The 25,981-nt window shown below is 37.5% G+C and overlaps 1 protein-coding gene across 1 annotated transcript in view; it reads right to left on the reverse strand.

Moving 5' to 3' along the window:
* Nucleotides 1–25,284, reverse strand: part of LOC131876161 (putative leucine-rich repeat receptor-like serine/threonine-protein kinase At2g24130) — a 71,027-nt gene extending 45,743 nt beyond the window's left edge. The window contains exon 1 of the mRNA XM_059220980.1: nt 24,867–25,284. Within this exon, the coding sequence (XP_059076963.1) occupies nt 24,867–25,284 (418 nt within the window). The remainder of the gene's footprint in view (nt 1–24,866) is intronic.
* Between the last annotated feature and the right edge of the window lie 697 nt (nt 25,285–25,981).

The raw sequence follows: 25,981 nt of genomic DNA on the forward strand, positions 1-25,981 counted from the left end.
TATGTGATGATTTTTTAGAACAGTTGATGTTGTCAACTAATCAGGCATCAAAGGCAAAAGAATTAGTGCCTAGAGCTCCTTGTTTAAAGATAGGAGAAGGACTGTATGATAAGGGTAACTGGTTGAGAGACCCATAAGTTGGATTGTCTGGGTTGGGGTTATTTAAGATTGGATCTGGAATGAGAAATTCCCCGGCCCCGCAAAACAGTATTTGTGAATTAGATGTTGGGAAATTGGTAGTCATAGAGGTATTTATGGACATAGATTTGTTGACAAAAAATGGGCTCAACTATGATCCAGTCACAAGAAGTATTCAAGATATAAATGGGAAAACCCTTGTTGAGATTAATGCTAAAGAATTTAGGAAAGCTTTTGGGCTTAACGAGTTCACCAATTTTCTAGAACCTATAAATTTCACATCGTTAGCCCAAATTTATGGTCCACAGAGGAGTCATCTCAGGAACGGGCCTCTCAAGGAGTTTTTTGTGAAGATAGGAGGGTTAACAGTTGTAGGACCCAACACACAAGAGCCCTTTTCATTAAGTATGTTCACCCTGAGGGCTAAAGGAATGTATTGGGCACTTTGCCAAGTTTTTGGAGAAGATGGTGAAGCAAATATGCCAAATCATTACTTGTTAATGATTGCTCAGATTTTGAATCCTTCTCTTGCAATTACATTTGATTATGCCTCTTTTATTGCTGATGCTATCCATGGAGGGTTAACAAGAAACAAGAATGGAAAGGTGGATAGGTCTTTTGGATGGTACTCACTCCTGATGCATCTTTTTCTCTTCAAAGGTGGTGATTACTTTGCCAGTGGACTGGACCTTGTTAAGGAGAAAGAAGGAGAAAAAATGTTGGTACAATTATGGAGTACTATGTTATCATGGCATAGAGAGGATGCCAGTTTCTTGAAGTTTGACAAAGACTTTGCATCCAAGATCAGGACTTTGCTCTGCTCAGAGAACCCAAGAATCCCCAAATTTCTTCTAGAATTCATAAGACCAAAAGAATTCGTAGAGAACATAAAAATTGTTCATAACTGGGGTGACATTTACTTGTATCCAGTCTCCATAGTTTTCAGAGTGTTTGGTTTCAGAGGCACCCCATTTTTGCTACTTTACCAGGTCCCTGTCAAAGTGGGAATTGCAAAGATCCTTAGACAAATCAGTGGTTTACAAGAGGCAGAGTTGATAGGCAGGGGTAAAGGGACTATTTTCCCTGCAGCTATCATAGCCCACCAATTTGTAATAACAAAGGGAGGCTGGAATTGCTTTGAGGATTTCCTCAAGCCTTATCATTTGTCCACTACAGTGTCCAGGTGTGCTGATCTAGAAAACTTCTTCAATGGTATGTTTAGAAAGAAGGTAGCATGCAGAGGTAGGCCTCATCAATTCTAGTTTCCTGAAGACCTCATCAGAAATGAGTTTGATCTAGATGAGCAGGAGTTAAGGAAAGAGAAGTGGGTGGCTTATAAGAAAGCCTTGGATTTTGTGCATTAGTTTGATGCCAGCTATGACCCATTATCTAGCTTTTTCCCTCTAGAGGAGAAAATAAGTTTTTGATTGTTTGCTTTGAAGATGTGATGCAGACCCTGAAGGGAAAGAGGGAAGTTGTAATCAAAAGCAACCCTGAGAAGGCAAGAATGATCCTAAGTAGGTCAGCTTCCAGCAAAGCAATCCCTCCTGGTGATTATACACTGCATAAGAAATCCAGTTATAGTGTGTTGATGCCTACAATAGGGGAGCCCTCTACCTCTAAAGGAAAGAGGAAGATACAAGATGTCATTGACATCCAAGATAGCCCAAAGAAGAAATATAATGCTAGATGTGAAAATAGAAAGGTTGAGTAGCCTAATAAAGATCCAGCCCTAGTAGAAGAGGAAATAAAGCAAGAGATGATGGAAGAATTCAAAACCATCACCCCTGAGTAGGGAAGAGATATGGTAGCACAAGCTGGAGTGCTTATTTTACCCAAATGGGATATAGCAGATGCCCTGGTACTAGATGTAGTAAGAAAAGAGACTAAACCCATGGAGGGGATTACTTTCAATAAGGATAATGCTACACTCGTCATGTGGTCTCTCAAGAGAAATGAGAGTAAGAAAAGCAAAGACACCCTAGGGTCAAGTTACCTTGGTGGGATGATGGTGAAGAGAGTGCAAAATACAGGGGTAGTGGAGGCTGCTAGCACTGTGTTAGAGACTACAAAATTTAGTGTTGTAGTATCTAAGTGTAGCATCATAAATTGTATGCACTTGCTAGGGTGGTACAATTTCACACCTAGTTTAGCACCCGCCTTGGTGCATTTTGCATTTTGCATTGCATTTCCCCTTTAGCACTTAATTAGGTCTAAGGTTCAATTTTTATCATCTCCCATATCATAAAATTGGGTCCTTTTCATTAAAGTGTGCCCCTTTCATTTTATTCTTCCAATACATCATTTAATCAAAAACCCTAATTAGGTCATATTTTGAACTTCGGGGCCTGATTTCAGGGGTCAAAACATCTCAAAATCACCTGTAACTTCGGGATTCTCTCTAAAATCATCACATCTGACGGCCCTAAAAATTTGGTGAAAAGTTGTCAGGACCATGGCGCCCGGAGAGGACCATGGCGCCCGGAGTGCACATGCTCCGAGACATTTTTCCCAAAATTTTAGGAGTGCGATCCAATCATAAAATAAAGCTTAACCCCAAGAAATTGGTGGTAGATTCAATCTCTAGGTTAGCCAAAAGTTGAAATTAAGACCTAGGGTTTCATATATAAGAGCTCTCTTTCTTCATTTGAAAGGATCCGAAACTTTGGCTTTCAAGGACCTTCTATGCAGCGAAAGAGTAGATCTTTGGAGACTTCAACAACATTCAACATCCATCCATCAAGCATTCATCAATTTCATTCATCCATTTAGGGCTTTGAAGGCATTGAAGAGCAATAAGGGATCACCGACTGAAGATTGGCTTGTACCCCTCCCTTGGGGCTGGGTATGATTTCATGTTGTTTTCATGTCTTTGCATAAGCCTCATTATATCATTTGTATTCATGCTTTAGATCACTTTACATCTTGATTTGGAGCATTTACATTATCATTTACAAGCAATTAGGGTTTACTTTCTAGGTTGCTCTAGTTTGCTTACTTGCATTTTAGGATCTTGCACACACACAAGATCTGCACACACAATATTATTACAATACAACTTGGCTATTCATGGAGGTGGAAATCACCAAAGTGGGGGTTTGACTAAGGCAAAACCCTATATAGCCGCCCACCACACCTTTTCAGATATTAGTGCAGGTTTCGAGATTCGGACGATGCTGCAAGTTGCAGATCCGACGGAAGCAGACCGGGACAGACTCTCACACCAAATTTCAGAATAGAATACCAGGACAGGGGCGTGGGGTGCCCTGGTCCTGCCAGGACAGGGGCGCTAGGCGCCCTGGTCCCTCTGTCAGACAACAATTTTCAGCATTTTTGACAGCTTTTCAGGTTGCAAAACAGTAGTTTCTGGAGCAGTTTTAGGGGCAGAATCAGGACAGTGGCGCCCGCGCCCCCATTCTGAACATTTTCATTCCGATTTTGACTCCAGGTACATGTCTGCATTCTTGTCTTGTCCTTGTGTTTACAGCTTTCCATTGTTTAAGTTCAATTCTGCAATCTTGTTATTAGTTCATACTTGCACTTTAGGGTTAGGGATTGAACTTGCATCATTTTATCTTTCAATTACAACAAAGGAATAGAAATCCTAATAGGTAGCTCATGGCTCTCTCTTCCACAAAAGGAAGTAGCCAATTGTGTGATACCTCTAGGCTCTTTCGTATTCTGCAAGTGTGTGGTTGAAAGTGAGATTAGGGCATGTTTGCTTAGTGTCACTTTTTCCCCCACACATTTTGGTGAACCCGACGTGAACTCCAATCTTCTCTAATTCTGATTTATGTTTTCAAATTTGAGTTTTTATGCTATTTCAAATTCAAATTTGTATTTACAAGTTTTAATTTCTTGCAAGATTCAAAAATTTAGAGGAAATTTTTGCTAAAACCCTAATTTTGTTGAACTTGTGGATAGCTTAATTGGGATCGATAATTTCAAATTTGATTTAGGAACTCATTTGAATCATAAATTTCATTTTCTAAATCTACATTCTAAGTGCTTGCATTGGTTACAATTAAACATTTCCTTCTATTTTGCATGTGTTATCATTTGAAAAAGGAAAATTGTTGTCATGATGCATTCATTTCATAGATGTGATAATGGGTTAGCTTCCCTTTTTTCAATTTTTCCTTCTCCTAAAGAACCTCCCCCCATCTATAACAAAATTTTAGTGCCTAAAAGAGTTGCTACGAATCCCTTTGAGACTCTCCCATGCTCTAAGGATGAATACTTTGAGAGTGATCTTGACAATTCTCCTAAAATGTGCCCTTCCTATTTAGCTATCCTAGAGGAAGAGAATGATATCATAAACACCTTTCTTAATGTTCCTTCACCTTCCCTACATGATGCCTCTCTAAGTGAAAAGGTATTGATGGACATTGACTTATTTTCTCCTAAAGTTGGTCCTTCCAATGGGGGCATGTTAGTGCAACAAGAGGTTATGAACACTTCTTTCAAAGATCTCCTTCCTAAGCATCAATCTTTGGAGAAATATGTTCATGTTCCTCCTAAAAAACACTCCATTCATGAGGATCCTTTTGTGAAAGAAGATGACATTATCCCTACATTTCCTAGTGATGGCATTTCCTTTTCCAACAAAAATCCCACTAGAGATGATGAATTATTGATAAATGCTTACCCTTTTCCTAAAGTTTGTCTTACTCATAAGCATCCCTTAGAGAAAGAAGATGAAATAATAAGAAATTTCCTTAATTCTCTCTCCCCTAAAGATCATATTGAACATATTTTGAGGAAAGAGGATGAGTTTAACACATCTATTGATCCTCTCCCTCCTAAGGATGAGGAATTAATAAACAATGTTATCTTCTCTCCCGAAATTAACAATACTTCAAACATTCCTTTCAACAACTTCACTATTTGGGATGAACCATTAGAAGAAGGTGTAGATTATTCTCTCTCCCTTGATAATTTCTCACCTTCCTTGAATCTCAATTATTCTCCCTCTAAAAATAAAGCATCTCCCTCTCCTCAACTTGTTTCTACTCATAAGGAAACCCTAGTTCAAAGCAAGATGGTTAACATCTCTTTCAAAGATCTCCCTCTCAAAAGTGAGACTTTAGAGAGTAATGTTGATCCTTCTCCTAGAGAGTTTATTCCCCATGTAGATCCTTTGATGATAAAGGATGATATGACCTTTCCTAGTATTATTCTTCCTACTAGCACATCAACCTTATCACTGTCCAACCTCTCTTCACTGTCCAAGGTTCTTGTCCTTCTCAAAATTCTCAACCTTTAAATAAGCCTATCTTAGTGGTTCAAGGTGGTTATGCTAATGATTCTTTTTGCACTCCTAAGAAACCTATTATTACTGTGCAAGGACGTTATTCTACTAAGAGCCCTTATGAGTATGCTAAGCAACTGACTAGTGAGAGTTATCATGCGGTTGCTCATACCTATAACACAAGAAACAATAGGCAACCTAATCCTCCTCCAGTTAGCCCAACTTCACTTCCTCCTTCCCAATCTATTCTTCCGCAAGCTCCGCGTATTTCACAAGTTCTCGGTAAGGAATATGATCTCATAGAACAACTTAAAGATACCCCTGCTAAGATATCCCTTTGGGATTTGATCCAAACTTCTTCCACTCATCATGGAATGTTACAAGATGCCTTGAAAGATTTGAATGTTCCTCCACCTAATACATCTAGTAATATACTGTCTTTGGTTAACTCTATGATGAATCCTAAAGCTCAAATTGTGTTTACTCAAGATGAATTGCCTACTAGTGAAATTCAACATCAATATGATCCCTTGATGATTGTGGTTATCATAAATGACACTGCTATAAGATGAACACTGGTAGATAATGGCTCTGGCCTTAATGTATGTAGCATTAATCTATTGCATAATATGAATGTGGATACATCCCTTATTGAGCTTGACTCTCATCCCATTCGAGGCTTTGATAATGTGGCTAAGTCTTCATTAAGTATTATCACCTTACCCATCACAGTGGGACCTATTACTTTGCCTACTCCTATCCATGTTATGTCGGGAAATCTAACATACAACTTGTTATTAGGGAGACCTTGGATTCACAATATGCAAGCTGTCCCCTCTACATTGCATAGACAAGTTAAATTTATTTATAACAATAAGACATATACCTTGATAGGTGATACTAATCTTCAGGCTTGTTTGCAAACATCTACTTCCAAAGGGAGTGCTTCTAAATCTTCCTCTTCTAATGATGACTCTTTAAACAAGATACCTATGAACAAATCATCATCCTCTGATAGTCAAAATTCTTTGGATGAGCCTGAAGTTCTTGAAGAAGATTCTTCTCAACTTGAATCTACACATGAAAAGGCTTTTGATCCTGAGAAAGTTCTCGCAGAAGACGATTGGAGATCTCTTGATTTTAATCCCACCTTTGTAGGTGAGTATAGGGTTCCTCCTAGAGAGCTTAAAGTTAAAAAGAAGGAAGAAACTAGAGATCAATCAGTCTTACTTGAACCTATGAGCAATAATTTTGTGGCCGCTTCTCAAACTTCTTCTCCTCACACCTCTAGTTCTGAGGAATTTGATTCTTCATCTTATGAAAAACCACCTTCTCTTTCTGAAATGGCTAATCGTTATGGTCGTGGTTTTCATATTTTGGCTAAGAGTGGCTATAGTGGAAATGGTTGTGGCACAAATGAACAAGGAATTAAAGTTCCTTTAGAACATAACATGCATGAATATTCATTTGGACTTGGATATAATCTTTCTAAGCCCACCAAAGCATCTAAAAGACCATCTCTCAATGTGAATGCTATATTTAGTAGTGATGATGATCTCACTTCAACTAAATCATCTTCTACTTCTATCAACTCTCATTCCCCTCATAAGGAAATCTTGGCGGTGAACAAATCTCTTTATGAATCCCTTCAAATTTCTAAATCCACTTATGAATCTTTATCTCCTATTCATCATAAAGTACTTTCCTCCAGGGATAAGGCTCTAATAAATTACACTCATCTTTCTTCTAAGATTTCTCGTAACTTTCCTACTTCAAACTTTATCATTTTATACATGTTTTTGATCTCACTTATAGTTGAGCATTCAGCATGTCATATTCAAATACCCCATTCAATTTATCATGTCTTTAAATAACATTAATGGCTATTATGTTGCTCATCATTATGTGACATTAGTAGCTCATTTACTGGGGGCTCATTGTCATTCATGATGGTACAATTTCAAGTGCAATCATATTTTTGAAGCAACATAATAGCCTAATTTTCTTGTTCCTATGTGGACAAGAGTGATTTCATACATCTCTTCTTTTTATGATTAAAATTTCCCTTTGGGGTAATAGTGTGGAAATATTGATCATCTGTGCCTTAGAATTCTCTTTTCCTAGATATGGGAGAAGATGTGTATTCTCTTTCTTATCCTACCCACTTCTTGTGGGGAGCATTTTACATACACTAATGTCTTGCTTGCATGAACCCATGTGAGTATGTAGTACATTTTTCTTATGTCTAAATCTCTCCCTGGAAGATCGTGTAAGTCCTTCTCATTGTCCTTACCCTTGGGAGGCAATGATCTTTCCTTATTTTTCTCTAAGGATCCACTTTTTCCTATTTCGTGGATGGTGTGAATTTTATTACTTGATGTAATTCCTTGTATGCATTTGTTGTTGTTTGTTCAAGAATTCTCTCTTACAAGAGGTGTAAGTCCTTGACTACAACCTCTTTTGCACTTGGTAAAATACATCCATATTGAATTCACTCTCCCAATTGGGTTAAAAAGAGCGTCATCCTTCATTAAGAATCACTTTCACCTCACAAAAGAAGGAAGTATTGCATTCTTATTCTCTTCTTTGTCTTATTCTAGAAGATGTTATATTTGTCTAAGACAAATCCTCTCAAGGATAGTTGTCTTTTGTACAAAGATCTCTTCTCCTCTAAGGATCTCCTTTACACATACTACAAGATATCCCTTTTCAACTATCTTATCCTTGCTTAAAGAGTGCAAAAACTCCCTTGCTTGGGTCTATGACATTGTTGCATTTTTGGGATATCTTCTTTTGTGATGAAGGTAGGTATCCTTGTTCTACTTTTCTTATGACATAAACATTACACTTTTTGAGAAATGGGGTCATTCTCGGAACCAGAGCACAGACTCTTAGAGCGAGATGTCTCCATTTTTCTTTTACGCAAGGTGATTATTCTCGGAACCAGCGCATAGGCTCTTAGAGCAAGATGTCACGCTTTTGTACTATACATATATAGGTTGTAGCATACTCGGGCATAGACTCCTATGAGGTGCTTCTAACCTCACTTACACACAGATGCATGAGGTTGAGTGGAACTAGCGGCATAAGGCTAGACTTTTTCACTCTCCTCCCTTACATGGATCACCTAGACAGACTCTAGGGGCTAGTTTTCCATGTCCTTTTTCCCATGGATCACCTAGACAAGATCTAGGGGCAAGAAGTCCATGTTTTCTCTCTCACTATTCTTCTCATGGATCACCAATGCGTGTATTCATGTTTTTTTCCTTTCTTTTCTTCTCTTTGCATTTTGTTTCCATTTACATCCTTCATCTTGTGTTAGAGAACTCTCAAATCCTCACACTCTTTGTTGTGTTGGAATTGAGATTTAGTCCTCTTTCTTACCAAATGATTCTCCATTAGCTTTTGATCTCATATCAAATCTTCTTGTGATCATTTGTCATCAATATTCTTTAACAATTTGAAGTGGTAAACATGATACCCTGTTTCAACTCACTAAAATTAGCAAGCCGAAACAGGGGGGGGCATATAGCTACCCTCGAATTTTCATCACCTTCCTTAGTAAGCATTAGGTGATTTTGTGATTTAACGTGTGTTTTGTAGGGTGCGGTTCCTAACTGTGTACTGCAGATACCACTGGGGGCTTCGTTCGACAGACTTATGGATATATCCTTTTTCAAATAATGTTTACTTTTCTGTACTTTAGCTTGCATATGCACGTAGTGTTCATATGACTGCTAAAGTGGGGGCTAAATGTAGCGTCGTAAATTGTACGCACTTGCTAGGGTGGTACAATTTCACACCTAGTTTAGCACCCGCCTTGGCGCATTTTTGCATTTTGCATTGCATTTCCCCTTTAGCACTTAATTAGGTCTAAGGTTCTATTTTTATCATCTCCCATATCATAAAATTGGGGCCTTTTCATTAAAGTGTGCCCCTTTCATTTTATTCTTCCAATATATCATTTAATCAAAAACCCTAATTAGGTCCTATTTTGAACTTGGGGGCTTGATTTCAGGGGTCAAAACATCTCAAAATCACCTGTAACTTCAGGATTCTCTCTAAAATCATCATATCCGATGGCCCTAAAAATTTGGTGAAAAGTTGTCGGGACCATGGTGCCCGGAGAGGACCATGGCGCCCGGAGTGCACATGCTCCGAGACATTTTTCCCAAAATTTTAGGAGCACGATCCAATCATAAAATAAAGCTTAACCCCAAGAAATTGGTGGGAGATTCAATCTCTAGGTCGGCCAAAAGTTGAAATTAAGACCTAGGGTTTCATATATAAGAGCTCTCTTTCTTCATTTGAAAGGATCCGAACTTTGGCTTTCAAGGACCTTCTATGCAGTGAAAGAGTAGATCTTTGAAGACTTCAACAACATTCAACATCCATCCATCAAGCATTCATCAATTTCATTGATCCATTTAGGGTTTTGAAGGCATTGAAGAGCAATAAGGGATCACCGACTGAAGATTGGCTTGTACCCCTCCCTTGGGATTGGGTATAATTTCATGTTGTTTTCATGTCTTTGCATAAGCCTCATTATATCATTTGTATTCATGCTTTAGATCACTTTGCATCTTGATTTGGAGCATTTACATTATCATTTACAAGCAATTAGGGTTTACCTTCTAGGTTGCTCTAGTTTGCTTACTTGCATTTTAGGATCTTGCACACACACAAGATCTGCACACACAATATTATTACAATACAACTTGGCTATTCATGGAGGTGGAAATCACCAAAGTGGGGGTTTGACTAAGGCAAAACCCTATATAGCCGCCCACCACACCTTTTCAGATATTAGTGCAGGTTTCAAGATTTGGATGACACTACAAGCTGCAGATCCGATGGAAGTAGACCGAGACAGACTCTCACATCAAATTTCAAAACAGAAGACCAGGATAGGGGTGTGGGGCACCCTAGTCCTGCCAGGACAGGGGCACTGGGTGCCCTGGTCCCTCGGACAGGGGTGCTAGGTGCCCTGGTCCCTCTGTCAGACAACAATTTTCAACATTTTGGACAGTTTTTTAGGTTGCAGAACAGCAGTTTTCGAAGCAGTTTCAGGGGCAGAATTAGGATAGTGGCGCCCGCACCCCTGTCCCGAACATTTTCATTCTGATTTTGACTCTGTGTACGTATCTACATTCTTGTTTGGTCCTTGTGTTTATAGCTTTCCATTGTTTAAGTTCAATTCTGCAATCTTGTTATTAGTTCATACTTGCACTTTGGGGTTAGGGATTGAACTTGCATCATTTTATCTTTCAATTACAACAAAGGAATAGAAATCCTAATAGGTAGCCCGTGGCTCTCTCTTCCACAAAAAGAAGTAGCCAATTGTGTGTTACCTCTAGGCTCTTTCGTATTCCGCAAGTGTGTGGTTGAAAGTGAGATTAGGGCATGTTTGCTTAGTGTCACTTTTTCGCCCACACACAAGGAAGGAAGCCAAAGAGAAGGAGGCCCTCCAAGTCAAGTTGGAAACAGTTTTGAAGGCCTATAACAATGCCAAGGAGGAGGTAAGAGGTAAGGATAGCATCATTGCCAAGCTACAGAGCCAGTTGACTGGACAATACCATCAAGGTGAGTCTTCAACACTAATGGTCTCCTCTTCTCCTGCAAGACCTCCACCTACTAGCCCTATCATTGAGTTTCCACCATCTCCAACACCCTCCAGCTCTCAAATGGTTGAAATTACTCCTCAAGAATTAGAAAACTTGAAATAGGCTTAGGCCTTATATGCAAAGAAGTATGAGGAGAGAGTAAGGGCTATAATTTCTAGTTTTGCAGATACAATAAATGCCTCATTTCTCTACAAAAATGTAGGTAAAATTATGGATATATGGAATGAGCTCAGGAGAGACAAGGCCATTTTGACACCTATTTTTGACAAATGGAGGCCTACGGAGCAGGATTTAGAGTTTATGTGTGTATCCTGTGATGAAGCAAGGGCCAATCCCATCATCAAATCCACTTCTGATGTCGTTAAAGTCTTAGTACAATTAGTAGCAGAGGTGGATAATGTTGATAGGAAGGTTAATTTGTGCAAAAAGGAGTACACTGGTCAAGTTTTTGAGTTGCTCCCAAGAGTTTTTGCTAGCCCGGATCAATTAAAGGACAAACAAATGTGGCTTAAGGAGATAGAAGCTAAATTGTTAGCAAGAGTTAAAGGAATTATTGATCTAGATGATGCTTCTTTCTTTGTTTTGACAATACAAGAGGTAGAGAAAATTAAGTCACATTATGGTTTTCTCAATTCAGAAGTCGACAAAATGAGAAATTCTTGGAAAAGGTTGACTAAGACCAAGGATAAAGTCATTAATTTCTCATGGCCGATAGAAGAGGTGTATGGTGAGTGGACAAAAAAGTATGCCACTCATGATATGGAGCAGTTGGAGAGTGCCCCTGAAAAGGTGGAAGAGGTTGCAACCGAACAACCTGTTGAAGAAACTATAGAGGCCGAAAAGAGCTTGTAACTGTTTCTGCGAAAAGATTGTAACCTCTTTATTTTGAAAGAAATGATTGTAACAAACTCTCCTCGAGAAGTCCAAAGCTTTGTGCATCCATGTTGTTATAAATGGATACTAGGACTAGAGGAAGGGGATCGCAAAAAATTGTAAGAAAACACTGTAGAAATTTATTTGAGCTTTTCTAAGTCTAATGGAGAAAGTTCAAAAAACTTCTTGTAATATTTTTTGAACTTGATATCAATATATAGACCATCAGTTTCAAGTGAAGCTTTGTGTTGTCTTCAAGTCTATTTACAATTTGATTACTTTTTTCATTCTGAATAATCCAGGGTTATTTTGTCTGAATGGGATTGCAAGGCAATTTTCAGTAGGAGTGTTAGCTTTTCTCTTTTGGAGGGAAATTAAAGATGCGGGGATCACTCATACTAGTAAATTCTTTGGGAGAGACTTTGAATTTTGATGATCATAGTTTAATTTGGAATGCATAAATTCTTGTATGTGTCAGGCATATATAGGAACTAATATAAATCAAACCAATGGGATGCGTAAAGATATTTTGTTTGAGGAGTATTATTTGAGTTTTAGGTGACTCTGTGACCTTGGATAAGGCACTGGTATTGATTGAAGTTGTTTATTGCATGTTTTGTTGATCAAAATGTTGAATCTAAGTATAACTCCATTCTTTGTTTTTAGTTAATTTCAAGGTGAATAGATCCACTGGTTTTCTGGGCTAGTTTGCTGTGGGTTTATATTTAAAAGTGTGAATTTAATTCACAAAGGTATACCCGCCTGGGCTCTAAGTTAGTCCGAAGTGTAGAAGGTTCAATCCAAACCTTGTCATATGTTGTCTTGAGAATTTCCTTATCTTTGATGTCTTTTCTGCACCAAGTTCAAATCATATTATTATAAGGATGTTTAGAGAGAATCAGATTTTGAAGACAATACTATCTTAGGTCCTTTCATTCCATAATCAAAATCTCCATCCCTTCCATCCATCTTGGGTCCTTACCTTCATCCATCCACCAATCCATCACCTCAAAAGATCCATAAGAAAGATCAACAAAGGAACACATCTTTGAACTTCTTTCAACCCTCTATCTAAACATCTTTCCAAAACTATTCTTCTATCATTTTCTTTATCTATTTTGGGTCCTTATGTCCCAAAATTCATTTTTCCTCCATCTCTTCATCACTTCTCAAGTTGTGTACCAACACTCATCCTGAATACATTTTCATCTATCCTCGTACAAATCTTCAAACATTCTATCTATTATCCAACACCTTTTTTTCATCCTTCCATCCCTATCATTCAATCCTTCACATAAATTCATCATCTGTGATGTAGGTGTTTGTGTCATTTTGTCACATACTTGCCCATGCTCAAATCTAATGTTTAGTCATTTTCTTAGATATCTATTCATGAAACGCTTCTTAATCTGAGGTTGTTCCTCTTTAATATTTTCTTTTGGTTGGGATACACACTCAATACAGAAAAGAACCACTTATTGTATCCTGGTACTAACATCTTTTCATTCCTATATCTCATACGCTTAATAGATTTCTCTAAATCATTGTGATCTCTTAAATTGAACACATGGCTAGTGAAAAATCTAAAATCTTGCTTTAGCGCCACAGTAATTATTAGACCCATGTAAGTTTCATCACTTACAAGCCAATACAAGAAAAATAAAGAGCAAAAAAATAAATAAATATGAAAAGCATGAGCAAGAAAATGAATATCAAGAAAAGAAAAATGCAATGAAATGCAATATCAAAATTATTGGCTATGGGAACATGCAAGTAACTCCATCAGGGATATGGACATCTGGCTGGCAGTGGAGCAATATTTGTGAGATTACAATGATAACCTCATCGGGGCTATGGATGCTTGCTTGCAATGAGGCTCTATCCAAGATGCTTTTGAAGTCAAGGTAACTCATGTAGCTAGCCATGCTGGATTCTGAAGATTACAATGATCATATGAGCCGGAATGAACCCACTTTCACACACATGGATAATCAAAGACTAAGTACCTTGATCCAGTTTGGGATTCTTCCTCCCTTTTAAGTCTACTTCCCAATTACTAGAAATGTCGAGTTGAATTTTCCAGAGGTTCCAAGTGTGGATTGGGTCTCTATCTTTGAAAAGTTCAAGAACACTTATTTAGATGGTGCAAAATGTTGTGACAATCTTACATATCAACTCTTTGCAAATGGAAACCTCTATGCTTGGGGGAGAAATTCATCCACTCTATTCTTGCTTCAATTCATCCACATCCTCTAATCCATATCCCTTACCCTATCTATTCATATCTTCTATCATCCAATTCTTTCTATAATCTTGCTTTGCTATCCTATCTATTCATTTCTTCTATCATCTAGTGATATCTATGATCTTGCTGTACCTGATCCATATCCTCTAATCCATATCCCTTATCATATCTATTCATTGCTTCTATCATCCAATGATATCTATGATCTTTCTTCAACTGATCCATATCCTCTAATCCATATCCCTTATCATATCTATTCATTTATTCTATCATCCAATGATATCTACAATCTTTCTTCACCTAATCCATATCCTCTAATCCATATCCCTTATCCTATCTACTCATTACTTCTATCATCCAGTGCTATCTACAATCTTGCTTCACCTCATCCATATCCTAAATCCATATCTCTTATCCTATCTATTCTTTGCTTCTATCATCCAATGCTATCTATAATCTTGCTTCACTTCATCCATATCCTCTAAATCCATATCCCTTATCTTATATATTCATATCTTCTATCATCTAATTCTTTCTACAATCTTGTTTTGCTATCCTATCTATTCATTTCTTCTATCATCCAGTGATATCTATGATTTTGCTTCACCTAATCCATATCCTCTAATCCATATCCCTTATAATATCTATTCATTGCTTCTATCATCCAATGATATCTACAATCTTGCTTCACCTGATCCATATCCCTTATCCTATCTATTCATTTCTTCTATCATCTAGTGCTATCTACAATCTTGCTTCACCTCATCCATATCCTAAATCTATATCTCTTATCCTATCTATTCTTTGCTTTTATCATCCAGTGCTATCTATAATCTTGCTTCACTTCATCCATATCCTCTAAATCCATACCATCTATCCTATCTTTTCATTTCTTTCATCATCCAGTGCTATCTATATCCTATCTCTATCCATATCCTGTTTTCCATCCTTGATTTTGATCAAAACTAAGGACAACAAATCCATTTCCACCTCAATGGTTTAGTCATCCATTCATAATATTCCTTGTCTTTCTATACATTAGGGCAACCAAATACATCTTTCTTCTAATCCAAAAAAGTAAATCAAAAAAATTGAAATATTCAAAAAATAAAAACTCAAAAAAAAATCAAAATATCCAAAAACTAAAAATAAAAAAATTGACAAAATCAAATAAAAATTAAAAATCAAAGCATGAAAGAATGTACCATCCATCAAATCAGATCAACAATGAGAAAACTCTCAAAGTCTGCAATCAAATTGATCACATGTCTTGTTAATCAATTCATTACTTGAAATCAACATCAACATCAAACATTTCTTATACAGGGATAGGTACACTTGAAAACAAACAGATCAGTCTTATACGCGGTACTCACTCTTTGAAACTAGACATTCCTATCAATCATCGAACAAATCAAAACAATGACATAGATCAGTATGAATACTATATTTTATTCTAGTTAGCCTTATCTTTATCAATTGATGGTGGTACATGTTTCACAAGTCATATTGTTCATATCATATCCACCCATCTGAGACATCACCATAAATTCGCAAATGCTTATCAATCCTGGACATACTTAGCATAGTCACTATCCTTGGTTTATTTGAATCAACTATCCAAATCATATCCCACCTGGCTTGGTGATCAATGTACATATCCATATCGAAGTAGTATCAATAGCAAGGGGCAAAATCTTGACCTCGTTGGGGGAATTTTGCCTTTAGGGTTTTCAACATCAGACCAAAAACATAGCAAGACAACAAGGATCAAAACAACCAACAAATGACAAACGACAATGCAAGAAGGATAGACATCACAAACTTGAACTGATTTCAACTAAACAAAGATCTATTTGTGAGATGTTTTAATTGACGAGAATACATTCCAAATAGCATGCATGCTTACTTACTTATGGTTCTTATTTTTTGCTTATCATATCTCCTAAGTGCCTTCGGGATGTCTTACAACTAGAGAAGCAAGGAAGGAATGTGATGTTTTATTTGTCTTCTATGTATGAGTGAAGTCTTTTACCATGCAAATTTGTCCTACAAAGCAATTAGGTGGCATATCGCTGAGGACATTTTAGATTTGTATGGGACAAAGGTTAACTCTTGTCTATTTTACGCAAGCAACACTCAAGTCATCTTGGTTCAATTATACCTTGATGCTTGTGTCATCTTGCAATATCAAAATCCATGTAAGTTATACTCAGGTCGTTATGGTTAAAATATACCATGATGCTTGTATCAACTTTCAACAAGTCAAGGCTCGATGAGGAAAACAAAGGAAGCACTGGCACTTTGATGACAATAGATGGCAACATTGAGAATGAGAATGTATATTAGGCTTTGCATTAAGTTGCACATCATTATCATCTTAATCTTGTATTAGGTTGCACATCATTTTTAATCTTGCATTTAGTTGCACATCATTATCATTATCATACATCTCATTTTCAAGATACATGCTGTGATGGAATAATCTATCACATCTCACATCTCATTTTCATCATTGCATCCCTCACATGCATATCTATCACATCATCATGGAATCTTTCTTCACTTTCATATCTTCATCATTCTTCCAAACTATCTTCTATCATGTCTTATATAGGATGTATCTTTACTGAAACCAAATGTTTTGATCAGTTCTTATATAGGATATATCATTCCAGAAACCAGATGTTTTGATCAGCTCTTATACAGGATATATCGTTCCTGAAACCAGGTGTTTTGATTGGTCTTATACAAGATATATCATTCTTGAAACTAGATGCTCTATCATCCATGTCTTATACAGGCGGTATCATTCTTGAAACCAGATGCTTGATCATCCATGTCTTATATAGGCGGTATCATTCCTGAATCTAGATGCTTGATCATCCATGTCTTATATAGGAGGTGTCATACATGAAACCAGACTTGATCTTAATCTGATCAATCTTAATCTCAATCCAATCAATCTAATCAATCTTATCAAACTCATGCATGTCATCACTATCCACTCTTCTATCTTTCAAATAGCATTCTTCTTCTTTCAAGAGATCATTCATACCTTTTGTGCATGAACGATCTCCCAAGGGGGCATTATCATATCAAATCTCGACATCAATTTCATATCAGTTTCATATCAAATATTCATATAAAATCAATTCTTCCTATCTGGAGCATCATCAATATCATTCATCAAATATGGGGCATCATATCGACATTTGAACACAAGCATCATATCCGGCAAGATTTTCTTTGAATCAACATGTGGTCACACGTTAACTCAAAGAGGGGCAAAATGTAGACACCTAAAAGTTGCACAATCAATTAGGTCAATTTTATTCATTTAATTATATTTACTTCTTCCAATTAATATACCCTTCTTCTATCTAAGTCACTTAATTAAATTCACATTTAATTAAATCCCCCTTCTAACCCATTTAATTAAATTTACATTTAATTAAAATCCCCCTTCTAGCCCATTTAATTAAATCCCCCAACTTGCAAAATCCTAAAAATGCAAGTTGCAAACACAATTGAAATAAATTAATTTTATTTTAATTAAATTCCCCTCCACCCACTTGCAAAATCCTACATCTCTCACTTGCCTCTCTAAACCCCCTTCTAGATTCTTCTAATCACTTCTAAATTAGCCTAACCCATCTCCTAAATATTGTCACATCCCTAAGCAAAGGGAAGTCACTTCTCATACCCTCAAAGTCTTTGAAAACCATTAAAGGCTTTATGTCTCAAACAAGTTAACCTTAAAATTATTCCAAACCTTAAATGGTTAACTCAACCCTCTAGCATGATTAGAGACTTTTTCTTTTAACTCAACCTCCATCTAACCCAAGGGTCTCATCAAGCATTCATTGCTTTGACCATGATTATCCCTTTAACCCTTGCACAAGAGTTTATCCTTTGGGTAAAAGTTTTATCCAATGGATAACCCTTACCTCCTAGGGTAATCATGAGGTCTTCTCAAGCATTTAATGCTTCTTTCATCTCCTCTCAAGCAACCTCTTGTTGACAATTGTCACCATTTCATTGGTGAGAATTGTGAACATGGATTGATTAACTTTCAATCCTGGTCCTTGTTAAGATTATCCAATCTTGACCATCCATTGCCCTATTTTCCCTATAAATAGAGCCCATTCCTTCTTCAAAAAAGATAAAGTCTTTGTGCATCAAACTTATAGTCTCATAACATTAAGCATATTATCTCTCTTTGATAGAGTAGCAATTTAGATCATTTTTAATAGCATTATAATCTTAGATATATCATGTTAATCTCATATCATGTTAGCTTCATCTTAGTATCATTTTCATACTAGTTTAAGCTTCATATCAATATCTTGCATCCTATCATCATCTAGTTTCATATCTAAATCATCACTAGGATCTTGGTTGCATTCCATTTAGATCTTAGAATCATTTAAATCTCGTTCTTTAGGTTGTCATCTTAAAGAATCAAGTGCTCTTCTAAGCTGAGAGCCACCTTGAATCTTGAAGATCCTTGGAGATAGAGGAGCATGGAATGATTTTAAAGAGTTTAGATTATTTATATTTCTTTGTTTGGATTTCTAACCTTTAATGCAATGCTTCATGTGTGTGTTTGAATTGTTTCCTCCTATTGTAGGTTGATACCACATTTCAGCAATATGAGGGGAAGCCCATCATTCACAAGAAGACAACATTTATAGCAGTAGCTCATATTCAAGCACCAATATCTAAAAATGTAGAAACATCTCCTGATACCATTAGTGCTCCCCAAGGAAGAACAGTATATGAGCAAATACAAAAGGTAGAAGTAGGATCCAACATAGAATTAGAGAAAACTATCAAACTGGTATCAATCATCAAGGACCTATTCTCACCATACACCATACCAGTTCACAACACTAATAGAATATGGGATGATACTTCTAAAACCGATTCCAATGAATATGAATGGGGCAGTTGTTCTAATATTCCTGATGATATTGCAGAAAATAGCAGTCATACACCGATTTCTAAAGAAACATGCAGCACAGAATATCGACCACTTGAATTTGGTCCACAAAATATCTATTATGCCACGACAAATGAGCAGTGACATTATGAGCAAGTCTATAGGGAAAATGATACCATCAAAGACCTCGATGAAATCCTTGGCTTCTTTAAAACCAAAATCAATCATGATGAAACCTCTATCTTGACACTTACAATAGCAGAACTTGATCCACCAAATGATCCCTTACCACTTTTCTTTCCTGACCTCATCGACTAGGACGAACCCAAAATACATGATATACCAATTTTCCCAAGCGATGAATCTATTATCCACTACCTATGTACTGTTAACCCAGAAACAGGCTCTACTAGTGAACAAAGTAACAATGTTTGCATCCCAGAGAGTGTCAAGTCTCTCAGTCATAAAAATGAACCAACTAAAAGATTTATGGCTGAAAACCAATCAATGGCAGCTATGGATCACAAAAAAGTAAAAATAAAGGACGCATCTAAGGGTGAAAACTTTTTTAAGGCACCTAAAGATGGGAGACTTGACACTCTTCCTAAACATTTTCATGAGCGATCACCCATATTGATTGAGCCCACTCAATCAATCAACATTGGTAATACAGAAGCAACCAAAAACATACACCTGGCAGAATCTTTGACAGAGGCAGAAAGTTTAGCATTTATCACCTTTTTTAAAGAAAAGCAAATCAAATTTGCTTGGTCATATGCAGATATGCCCGGAATTGATCCACACTTAATCATGCATCACTTGTCCATTTCTCCACAAGTTAAGCTAGTCAAGCAAAAACTACGAAAGATGAATCCACAGGTGGCACTCATTGTCAAAGCTGAACTAAAGAAACTATTAGATGTTGAATTCATTCAACCCATCGACTATGCAAAATGGATTTCCAACATAGTACTAGTATCAAAACCAGATGGCAGTATTAGAATATGTACTGACTTCAGGGATGTCAACAAAGCCTATCCAAAGGATGACTTTCCTTTACCTAGCATCGACATAATTGTAGACCTCATAGCGGGCCATGCAATGCTCTCACTAATGGATGGTTTTTCAGGCTATAATCAAATAAAGATAGCCCTAGAAGATCAAGATAGAATAGTGTTTACCTATCCTTGGGGAATGTACTATTGGAATGTTATACCTTTTGGCTTAAAGAATGTAGGAGCTACTTATCAATGAGCAATGACAACAATCTTTCATGACATGATGCATACCTTCATGGAAGACTATGTGGATGATTTACTAGGTAAATCCTTCACTAGAGCAGAACACCTCAGCATCTTAGCAAAGATTTTTGATCGATTGGAGAAATTCCAAGTCAAGCTCAACCCTAAGAAGTGTGTCTTTGGGGTTACATCAGGCAAGTTACTAGGCTACATAGTCTCAGCTAAAGGTATTGAAGTGGATCCAACAAAGGTACAAGCAATTATGGAGATGCCACCACCAAAGAATATTAGTCAGCTCCAATCTCTACAAGGATGACTTCAATCAATCAGGTGATTCATCGCTCAACTAGCCAATAAAAGTACCATTTAATCACTTGCTACATAAGAATGTACCGTTCAGATGGAAAGCCAAGTATGCATAATCTTTTTATCAAATCAAATAGTATCTAATGAACCCACCAATTCTAGTACCACCAATAGCAGGAAAGCCACTCATTTTATACATTTCAACAACAGATATATCACTGGGGGCACTATTGGAATAAGAAGATCAACAAGGAAAGGAACAAGCTATATACTACATCAACAAGACATTGAATGGATATGAACTCAACTATACATTCATTGAGAAGGCTTGTCTCATAGTATTCTTTGCTTCTCAAAAGTTTTGATATTATATGCTAGCACATATAATCAAGCTAGTGGCAAAAATTGATCCTCTCAAATATCTACTCAGCAAGGCAGCTCTTACAGGCAGATTGGCTAAATGGGTCATGATTCTCAGTGAATTTGATATCCACTAAAGAATTGCAGATCAACTAGCTGAAGCACCACTACTGGGAGAACAAACTATGAAGATTGAATTTTCGGATAGGGGCATTCTTGCTATTTCTACCAAACAATGGACCCTATACTTTGACGGATCCTACACACAACATGGTTCAGGTGTTGGCATTTTATTCATCACTCCTGAAGGGCACACTATACCAGGATCATATAGGCTTATGTTTCCATGCACAAATAATGTGGCTGAATATGAGCCATTGGTTATAGGCATCAAAATGGCTGTAGAATGGAAAATCACAGAGTTAAAGGTCTACAGAGACTCACAACTAGTCATCAATCAAATCAACAATGACTATCAGACAAAGGATGATAAGCTGCTATCCTACAAGTGAATGATGGATGACTTCAAGCAATATTTTATACACATCACCTTTGAGCAAATACCAAGGTTGAACAACAAAGCAACTGATGCAAAGGCTACTATCACTTCATTACTACAAATTCTAGAGCAACAGAGTCGTTACGAGTTTCTGGTAGAGAAATTGTTCTCCCCAACCTATGACCACTCTAAATCCCATGTTATCTATGCCTTGACTAGTTCAGATTCTCCATTGTATGGACTGATATACAATTATCTAAAAAACAACATCCTACCCATTGACCTATCTCAAAACCAAAAACGTAATTTTATCTGACAAGCCACCCATTATACCCTTACTTCTGATACTTTGTACCATCGAGGTCAAGATGGTACTCTTCTTCGTTGCCTTGATCGTAATGAATCTGACTCTGCTTTACATGAGCTTCACAAAGGTATTTGTGGCACACATTCAAGTGCGACTACTCTTGCTAAAAAGCTTCTAAGAATGGGATATTACTAGCCAACAATGGAAAAAGACTCTTATCACTTTACAAAAAAGTGTCCTAAGTGCCACATCCATGGCAATCTTATTCATGCACCATCACAGGAACTGCAGCCATTCACAACATCCTGGCCCTTTTTTCAGTGGGTACTAGACATGGTCGGCAAAATTCATCCTTCATCTTCAAATGGACACAAGTTCATTATAACTGCAACAAAATACTTTACCAAGTGGATAGAAGCAGTCCCCATGACCATAGTGACTGGAAAATAAATTGCCTCTTTTATACTAAACTATCTGATCTACTGATATGGTATTCCAAGCTCCATCATCACCGATAATGGATGACCTTTCAAAAACCAAGATGTCCAAGAACTATGTGAAAAATTCAAAATACAACATCGTTTCTCTACACCATACTACTCACAGGGGAATGGTCAAGTAGAAGCATCCAATAAGACAATATTGAAAATCCTAAAGAAAATAGTGAATCATGCAGGCAAATATTGGCATGTACAACTCAATCTAGCACTTTGGGCATACAGAACTAGCATCCACACACCTACAGGTGTGACACCTTTCTCATTGGTATATGGATCAGAAGCTATTTTACCCCTGGAGGTAGAAATTCTATCTCTCCGTCTCTCTAAAAGGCTTAATCTCAGATGAAGAGTATCGAGTCAACCGACTACAAGAACTTGAACTATTAGATGAAAGACATCAACATGCTTATAATCATCTCAAAGCATATCAACAATGCAAGTGCAGAAGCTACAACCACAAGGTCATTCCTAGGAATTTTAAAGTTGGTGACCTAGTACTCAAAGAAAATTCTAGAATTTAGCAAGATCGAGAAAAGAAAGGGAAATTTGAACCTAACTGGTTAGGTCCCTATGTCATCATATCAATCTATGGATCAGGTGCTTATCAGCTAACAACTTCAGAAGGAGATGTGCTCGATGAACCAACTAACAACATCCATTTGAAGAAATACTACACTTGAGTAGTCTAATACATGGAAAACAATCAAACAATCAAAAAAATCAAAAAATCAAGGAAAATCAAATAAAAAGGTACAATAGAAGCAACTAGTGAAAACCTAGTAATAGGCGCTATTGTGAGAGGATGACTCCTCTATCTATATCCATATCCTTATCTCCACAGTAAAGCACTATCGGCCATTGCCCGACACTTAACTGATATCCATTTAGGACATACTTAGCATAGTCACTATCCTGATTTATCCATCTAGGCCTTTCACCACATCTCACCATGACTTGGTAATCACTGTACATACCCACATCAAGAGATACACTTAGCTAGGGGCAATAACCATTAAAACTTACAGCAATGTTCAAATCATCAAGACTATTTGCCAAAACTCAGAACATCATATCCAACAACCAAAAACTTACACAATCACAAAGTAAAACATCGATCACTAAACCAAGATTCACAAGAGCAAAACAATGGATGATTTTCTAAAGTATCAAATGTCACATTTTGCATAAATTTTTTACTATTCTTGCATTTGAACTTTTTGAATTATTGGATTCTTTATATTTCTCCACAATGCTTCAAAGCTAGAGAAACATTGAGAAAATCCAATATTTTCTTAGTCTTTTGTTTGTGAGGCGATCATTTGTACCATGTAGATACTTGTCTTGAGATGTGATTCACAAGATATCATAAATACATGATTCCACTCTATGCATACAAATGGTTTAATCTTGTCTGTTTATACGCAATCCGCACTCTGGTCATCCTGGTTCAATTATACATTGACACTTGTGCTATCTTGCAAAATCAAACATCATGTAAATTTTTCGCAAGTCATCATGGTTCAATTATACCATTATGCTTGTATAAATTTTCAACATATCCAAAGATCAATAACTGCTCCATGATGATACATATGTCAAAAGCAAATAATATGTGGCTATATCGGGATGACAAATGTAGAATGAGGATTCTCAATTACAATTAGTTACATATCATATATTACATCTCATTTTCAAGATACATCTCATAGCATATCATATCATACATCTCATTTTCAAAATAGATCTCACAGCATATCATATCATACATCTCATTTTCAAGATACATCTCACAACATATCATATCATACATCTCATTTTCAAGATACATCTCACTGCATATCATATCATACATGTCATTTTCAAGATACATCTAACATCTCATAACATCATGCATTTACATCTATCTAAGCATTGCATCATCATAAAATAAGCACAAGCATATAGAAAGCATAAATCCATAACACATCACATGATCAAAGAAAATGGTGTCATTTATATATCTCAAATGATCAACATACAATATCTGTCATGTCTATGCCCAGTACAACAAAAACAATGATAAAAAATATAATGGAGACAACGTCTCTCAATTATGACTATCTCCTGAAGGAGACGGTCTTGCCACAGATGTCCCAACCCCTGGATCTCCAAGTGGATCATGTCTTGAAGGCCCTATCATGGCTCTGCTCTTTGACCACGACCCAGTCTCTTGAGATCGACTAAATCTTGACTGCGTAAAACTCTGCACTTGGCACTCCCTAGGCATCGCATCCTCATAATGTCACTGGTAATACTCTGCCTCCTTAGCTCTCAAAGCTAGCTCTCTCAAGGTGTCTCTCATCGGACCACCTGTTGCCACTCTCTGCAAACTCGCTACGAGCTCCTCTGCTCAACCCCGCCACTCTATCTCAGTATCACGCTCTAGGGTAAGCTGAGTAATCTGACGCTGATGCACCAACAATTGTGCCTGCAACTGCTGCACTGACAATTGTAACAATCTGATCTGTGCATCCTCCACATGTGTTAGGATCTACATCTGTAAGGGTACCTGTGAAGGGGTACCCCGTATCCCTCTACTTGTCATCAGTGCAGGTGGAGGTAGTACATCTGACCTCCTCCTCTGGGTCGGTCTCCGCACATACTCATATCCTCCCACTGTTGCTATCACCTCCTCCACCTTCTCCTCCTCTCTAGCTCTGATAGCTAAACCCCCTCTCCCTCTATCCAAGGCCACCCGCTCGACAGTTCTCTTTGCCGGTATTCCCCTCCCACCCCCATCTCCACGCCTATCTCTTCTCCTCCGTAGCTCCAATCTCCCTCTATTGGCACACAGAACTCTCCCACCTCCTTTATCATTTCCTCCATCTCCTCCTCCTCCATCACCCCCTCCCTCATCTATCTCCTCATCATCATTGTATACTAGAATCATCTCCATTGGATCCAATATCCTAGCTACTGCCCGTGCTGTGAAGAGTCCTGCAAACTCATGAGTCATCCCTGCATCCACGATCTCAGGGGCATAATCCTAAATCTAGCTAGCTAACTGAAAGAACTCATCTACGACTACTGTTCTATCAATCATAGGACCCCAATCTGGGATATCCTATCTCCATCAAGCATATAGGAATGCTCCCTATGGAATGCCATGCTACTGCCTATACTGCTGCAACACCCGATTGTGCAAAAACCTCTTTATCATGAAGGGCATCTGCCCTATCAAATATCGGGACATGAAGACATGTGGCATCTCCATCCCATCCTCCACCCAAACCTCACAACCTGTATATGGTCACTTGACGATTGTAACAATATCATTTAACACCCTCCTCCAATGCTCTAGTTTGCCCAGCTTACGTTGGACAACTAATCCTCTGTACCCATATGCGTAAGGACATCCAACAGGCCTATCTCTGTCTACCAATGGCCTAGCCACAAGAATATGCTCCCATGCCCATACTTGGAGGAGTGTCACACCGGCTGATAGACTATCGTATCGAAGGTATACTACCTCATGAAGATCCCTATATAAATGGGCCAACATCACTAATCCCCATGCAAAACGATGACCCTACATTACCATGTCCTCCAGCACTAACCCCCATCCAATAGACAGTCCCTTTGACCTATAGTTGGGACATAGAAGACCACCAATGAAACCTACTAGAACTGATGGCAGAGGAGCGTAATCTAGA

This window comes from Cryptomeria japonica, chromosome 5 (genome assembly GCF_030272615.1).
Source record: "Cryptomeria japonica chromosome 5, Sugi_1.0, whole genome shotgun sequence".
In the NCBI taxonomy this organism is placed as follows: domain Eukaryota; kingdom Viridiplantae; phylum Streptophyta; class Pinopsida; order Cupressales; family Cupressaceae; genus Cryptomeria; species Cryptomeria japonica.